Below are 6,651 nucleotides of genomic sequence, written 5' to 3' on the forward strand. Positions count from 1 at the left end.
GGCCCAAGAATAATGAGGAAAAACAACTTTCCCCTTTCCTCTCTCTCGACACTCCCACTGATGGGCTGTGGCGAGAGTGTGTGAGCCTCCCTCCTCCCGTGCTCTCTGCCTACCACCCAAGAAAAGCAGGCGCTCACGGGCAGGCCCTGGCCGCCACCACCACCACCGCCCCACCTCGGCCGCCCCCACCCCCGCCGCCCCAAATGCATCCCGCCTTCCGCCGCCGCCTTTTCCTCTCCCTCGGCCTCATCTCGGCCTCCCTCCTCGCGCTTCGGGCGGGCGCTGGAGATGCGGCGGCAATGCAGGCGCTGCGCCGGGGGCTGGCGCCGCCGGACTGGGCGGCCGCGCCGGCCGACCACTGCGCCTGGCGCGGCGTCACGTGCGGAGGGGCACGTGAGGTGACCGCGGTCGAGCTGCCCCGCCGGGGCCTCCGCGGGGACTTCTCGGCCGCCGCCGGGCTCCCCGCGCTGGCGCGGCTCGATCTCTCCTTCAACGCGCTCGCCGGCGCCGTCCCCGCGGCTCTCGGTGCGCTCCCTCGCCTCGAGCTCCTCGACCTCTCCATGAACAGGCTCTCCGGCCCCATCCCGGCCGCCCTCGGCCGCGCCGTCGGCCTCAAGTTCTTGAACCTCTCCAACAACGCGCTCTCCGGCGCCATCCCCGACGACCTCAGGGGCCTCAAGGAGCTCCAAGAAGTGCAGATTTCGGGCAACAACCTCACCGGCGTCATCCCCGGCTGGCTCGCCGGCCTCCCCGGGCTCCGCGTGCTCTCCGCCTACGAGAACGCGCTCTCGGGACCGATCCCGCCGGGGCTCGGGCTCTCGTCCAAGCTCCAGGTGCTCAACCTCCACTCCAATGGCCTCGAGGGCAGCATACCCAGCAGCCTCTTCGACCTTGGTAATCTGCAGGTTCTGATCCTCACCGTGAATAGGCTCAACGGCACAATCCCGGATTCAATCGGCCGGTGCCTCGATCTATCCAACGTGCGCATCGGCAACAATCGCCTCGTAGGCGCCATCCCGGCATCCATTGGCGACGCTACCAGCCTGACCTACTTTGAGGCCGACAGCAACCAGCTGTCTGGCAGTATCCCCGCTCAGTTTGCACGCTGCGCCAACCTGACGCTGCTCAATTTGGCCTACAACCGCCTTGTCGGCGAGGTGCCGGACATGCTTGGGGACCTGAGGAACCTGCAAGAGCTCATCATCTCCGGCAATGGCCTCGGCGGCGAGTTCCCGAGGTCCATTCTGCGGTGCCGGAACTTGAGCAAACTGGACTTGAGCTACAACGCTTTCCGCGGCGGCTTGCCAGATGCCATCTGCAACGGATCAAGGATGCAGTTTCTTGTGCTCGATCACAACGAGTTCTCGGGTAGCATCCCGCACGGTATAGGTGGATGCAGCCGGCTTCTCGAGCTGCAGCTTGCCAACAACAATCTGAGTGGTGTGATACCAGCTGAAATGGGCAAGATCAAGAGCTTACAGATTGCGCTCAACCTGAGCTTCAATCACCTCCTAGGGCCGCTGCCCCGAGAGCTTGGGCGGCTCGATAAGCTCGTGGCGCTGGATTTATCTAGCAATGAGATATCTGGCGAGATCCCTGGTGACATGAGAGGGATGCTGAGCTTGATAGTTGTCAACTTGTCAAACAACCGGCTCCGTGGTGCCATACCGGCGTTCGGGCCATTTCAGAAGAGTGCAGGGTCCAGCTTCTCCGGCAATGCCAAGCTGTGCGGCGACCCGCTGGATGTGGACTGTGGACCGATTTATGGATCCAATTATGGATCGGACCACAGGAAGATATCTTACAGGGTGGCTTTGGCAGTTGCTGGGTCCTGCGTGCTCATCTTCTCGGTGGTATCATTGGTGGTAACGTTGTTCATGTGGCGTGAGAGGCAGGAGAAGGAGGCCGACGCAAAGAAGGCCGAAGCAGGGGAGGCGGTCGTCGTGGAAGCGCGGCACGTCATGGCCTCAAGCGTGTTCATTGAGAGCTTGCAGCAGGCCATTGATTTCCAGAGCTGTGTCCAGGCCACGTTCAAGGACGCCAGTGCAGTGAGGAGCGGCACGTTCAGCACAACCTACAAGGCTGTCATGCCATCAGGCATGGTGGTGTGCGTCAAGAAGCTGAAGTCGGTCGACCGCGCCGTCGTCCACCACCAGGCCAAGATGGTCCGGGAGCTCGAGCGCCTGGCGCACGTAAACCATCCCAACCTTGTGCGTCCCATTGGGTATGTCATCTACGAGGATGTTGCGTTGCTGCTGCAGTATGACTTGCCGAATGGAACGTTGCTTCAGCTTCTGCACAATGCAGACAACTGCGATGGTGAGAGCCAGAAACCTGACTGGCCGAAGCTGTTGTCAATCGCAATTGGTGTCGCCGAAGGGCTGGCCTTCCTCCACCAGATTGCCACTATCCACCTCGACATTTCCTCGGGTAATGTCTTCCTTGACTCCCACTACAATGCGCTTCTTGGCGAAGTTGAGATCTCCAAGCTGCTGGACCCTTCAAAGGGCACTGCCAGCATCAGTGCGGTTGCTGGCACATTTGGTTACATACCTCCAGGTCTGAACTTTTCTCCCAAATTGCACTTGATTTCTTGCAGAGTATGCCTACTCAATGTGCCAGACCATGCTAAAATTTGCCTAAACATAACACAAATTGCACTTGATTTCTTGCAGAGTATGCCTACTCAATGCAGGTTACTGTACCAGGGAATGTGTACAGCTTCGGGGTACTGCTGCTGGAGATCCTGACGTCCAAGATGCCGGTGGACGAGGAGTTTGGCGAGGGTGTGGACCTTGTCAAGTGGGTGCACTCCGCGCCGGAGAGGGGGGAGACGCCGGAGCAGATCATGGACCCGAGGCTGAGCACCGTGTCGTTCGCGTGGCGGAGGCAGATGCTCGCCGTGCTCAAGGTCGCGATGCTGTGCACGGAGCGCGCCCCGGCGAAGCGGCCCAAGATGAAGAAGGCGGTAGAGATGCTGCAGGAGGCCAAGAACAGCTGACCACGCACCGCATCCTCTTTGCTGAATGCTAAGATTGCTCCTTCGGAGACGAAATGACAAGCATAAAGAACAAATGCGCGCCACGAATCTGCGGTAATTATTCGGCCGGGTATGAATCTGATGGCCATTTTCTTCTCTGTATATACGGACTAGTCTTGATTTTGCTCTCAAGCTGCCGGTAGCATGCATTGCCAGCATCAGAGAACTGATCGTCGTGGATAGCTTCGAGCATTGTTCGGCATCATTACTTGCTGATGGCAACGTGAGAATGTTTGGTCCATTTCTGGTTGGACGCCCCGCTAGAAGAATTGTCTATCCCATTTTCTAACCTTGGTCAAGCGACATGTGCACCTTAAACTAAAAAATATCAGGTAAGAGCAAGTCTAGAGCATTGTCGCCATATCCATATCCGCGGCCTCCGTAATAATCAGGGTCAGGGCGGAGAGCGGAGTGGTTGGCGGAGGACTGCTCCTTGTACTTCTGTGGGGAAGTACAGTGTGAAGGAAAGAGGGCGTCATGGTGAAGGTAATGAGGGGTGAGCATCATCCGGTTTTAAAAATATCAGAGGGCTCGAAATGTCATGCTATGGCGGGAAACCGAGCGGGAAGAGAAGAGTCCGGCTGGGGAAAGAAAAGGATGCACCGCGGGGTGGGTTCTTTTTGTGGCACTGTGTGTTACTCCCTCCGTTTTAAAATATATGAACCAACTTAGTATAAAGTTGGGTCATCTATTTTGAAACGGAGGGAGTACATATAAGATGGCGGATAGTCTAAACAACCATATTTCTCCCTCACATATGGGTTGAATTTGGGGAGCCCGAACTGTCTACATACTTGGATTGTGGAGAGCTTGTTAAGCGCCCATTTGATGTCTGTACATATCAGGATGTATGCATGAGAAATGAACTTCAACCTTGGTGACGACCTGATCATTTGTTTGATTCATTTGTATCAACGGAAGCCCGTAACAACCCAACAAGTATGTGATGCATTAGGGCGGCACAATTTATGCAAAGGCTGTGTCTGTTATGCGGGCAAGGTAGCGGTGGGTGCTGTACTTATTAGGCCGTAGGAAGCTCTTCCTCCTCGAACCACTTGGAGAAGCCCCAAACTCTCTCTAGAACTCCCTCTCGGCGCGGTCCTCTTCGGCCTCGTCGGAAAAATGTCCGTGTGGAGAGGCTAGGGGCTAGCTGTCATGACACGGCCAATGGGGGTTGAGTCTAGCGGCAAAAGGGGGAGACACGGCAAAAGTGGTGGCGATGGAAGCTAAGATAGGTGCTCACTTACGAGCGGGGAAGTTGGACGAGGAGTGGCGCTGGTGAGTGAGGGTGAACCGACTTATATACCTGCGAACGGGCGCACTCTACGGGAAAATTGGAAACGGGCGGTGGAAAACCGGCTGCACTATTGGCAGAAGTGAAGGCAACAGGTGTATGGACGGCTGCACTACTTGCAGGACTGGGGGTGGGAGGAAGAAAAGGACTCAAAACTTCCCTCCCGCGCAATTGGTTGGGTTTGGAGTGTGCTTCATACCAGTGCCTCACAACCTCAAAATTTAGCGTTTCGGTGAACCAACCTGTGGTTGGATGGTTAGAGGGACTGTGGTATTCCCAGCCCATCAGGGTTCAAATCTTGGTGCTCGCATTTATTTCTGGATTTATTTCAGAATTTCCAGCAATGCGCATTCAGTGGAAGAAGGCGTTCCCGTCGACGACGAGGTGCCTACTGTGACTTCATAAATTTCAAGATGATATGTCGGCTCAGTCTTTCGAAGGTGCTCGTAAGGGTAGGGTGTGCGTGTGAGCGTTCATGGGGTGAGTGTATGCATGTGTGTATATGAGCGCTTGCGTCTGTACTGTGTTCGAAAAAAGTTAAAAAAAATTAGCGTTTCGTGGGCTTAATTTGGAGCAGCCTAAAAAATTATGTGCAGGTAAGGGCATTTCTGACCGATCCTTTATAACTGGTCAGAGGAGTAAAATGCGATTTTACTCCTCTAACCGTGACCTAACCGATCCCCAATAGACCATAGTGGAGCAAAAAAAGTTACTCGGCCGCCGCCGCTCAACGGCCGAGTAAAAATCTTTCCCTCTAATCTGCTTCCTCTTCTCCCCCTTGCCTCGCCGCCGGCGCTTCCCCGCTGACCCCTCTCCTCCCAATGGCCGGACGCGGTGGCTTGAGGTCCCCGCCGCCGATTCATTGGAGGATCTGCACCGCCACACCCATGGGTTGTCGTCCGCCGGCACATCCTCGAGCCGCCGCTGCTCGCCCGATGTGCCCGTCCCCACCCGATTTGCCGATTTCTCGGAGCTCCCTCCGTCGCGGCCGTCACAGAGGACCTACCATGGCGTCCGACAACGCTCTTGGCGGACATGGGTGGTGGAGATCACCGACCGGGAGACCTACCGACGGAATTGGATCGGGTCGTTCCACACAACGAAGCTCGCGGCAATGGAGTATGACCGGTGGCAAGTCTGGCTCCACGGCCGCGATGCGAGGTTGAACTACCCATTCGGGACAACGCTAGTCCACCTCATCCTGCCGGAGCCGGGTGTGGTGAGCACGACGATGGTGCGGGAGGATCGAGAGGCGAGGGAGCGCCTTGAGGCGGAGGCCGTCGACGAGGCATACATGGAGAACCTCCACCGCCAGCACCCGGAGCTCGTGGAGGCGGAGTGGGCGATATCGCTGACAATGGAGGGGAGGTCATCATCATCTTCGACGACGAGGTGGAAGGCGGCGAGGAGGAAGGCAAGAAGGACGACAAGGAGGAGGAGGAGGGGTATGATGTTGAGGAGTGGCGGAGCATCTTCCCTGTCTGCAACGACGCCGGCATCAGCCTGGACCCAGCTCTCACTAAGGGTGGACTGACGAGGAAGGATTGGCTTGACCTCCACTACGGTCATTGAACTTGAGTAGTTTTTAGTGTAGTTTTCAGTTTAGTGTAATTTAAGTTCAAATATATGTCTAATGTTTGGTTTTCAAGACCATATATGTTGAACTTATGTTTAAATGCATGCAAATTTCGGTTGAAATTAGATTGAGTTTATGCAAATTTACATTTTCTCTTAAGGAAATATGCCCTAGAGGCAATAATAAAGTTATTATTTATTTCCTTATTTCATGATAAATGTTTATTATTCATGCTAGAATTGTATTAACCGGAAACTTAGTACATGTGTGAATACATAGACAAAACAGAGTGTCACTAGTATGCCTCTACTTGACTAGCTCGTTAATCAAAGATGGTTAAGTTTCCTAGCCATAGACATGAGTTGTCATTTGATAAACGGGATCACATCATTAGAGAATGATGTGATTGACTTGACCCATTCTATTAGCTTAGCACTTGATCGTTTAGTATGTTGCTATTGCTTTCTTCATGACTTATACATGTTCCTATGACTATGAGACTATGCAACTCCCGATTACCGGAGGAACACTTTGTGTGCTACCAAACGTCACAACGTAACTAAGTGATTATAAAGGTGCTCTACAGGTGTCTCTAATGGTGTTTGTTGGGTTGGCATATATCGAGATGAGGATTTGTCACTCCGATTGTCGGAGAGGTATCTCTGGGCCCTCTCGGTAATGTACATCACTATAAGCCTTGCAAGCAATGTGACTAATGAGTTAGTTACGGGATGATGCATT

General features: G+C 54.6%; 1 protein-coding gene across 1 annotated transcript; it reads left to right on the top strand.

Moving 5' to 3' along the window:
* Positions 1 to 204: 204 nt before the first annotated feature.
* On the top strand, positions 205 to 3,281 carry LOC119275398 (leucine-rich repeat receptor-like tyrosine-protein kinase PXC3). Its single transcript, XM_037556219.1, has 2 exons — positions 205 to 2,559; positions 2,676 to 3,281. The coding sequence occupies exons 1-2, from the start codon at positions 300 to 302 to the stop codon at positions 2,999 to 3,001; spliced, it is 2,586 nt and encodes an 861-aa protein (XP_037412116.1). The 5' UTR covers positions 205 to 299; the 3' UTR covers positions 3,002 to 3,281.
* Positions 3,282 to 6,651: the final 3,370 nt, after the last annotated feature.

This window comes from Triticum dicoccoides, chromosome 3B, assembly GCF_002162155.2.
Source record: "Triticum dicoccoides isolate Atlit2015 ecotype Zavitan chromosome 3B, WEW_v2.0, whole genome shotgun sequence".
NCBI lineage: Eukaryota > Viridiplantae > Streptophyta > Magnoliopsida > Poales > Poaceae > Triticum > Triticum dicoccoides.

Excerpts from the sequence above, each read along its gene's own strand:
- LOC119275398 (XM_037556219.1), top strand. The coding sequence starts at position 300 with ATGCAGGCGCTGCGCCGGGGGCTGGCGCCGCCGGACTGGGCGGCCGCG. Across the intron at positions 2,560-2,675 it reads ATTTGGTTACATACCTCCAG|AGTATGCCTACTCAATGCAG; the intron begins GTCTGAACTTTT and ends GATTTCTTGCAG.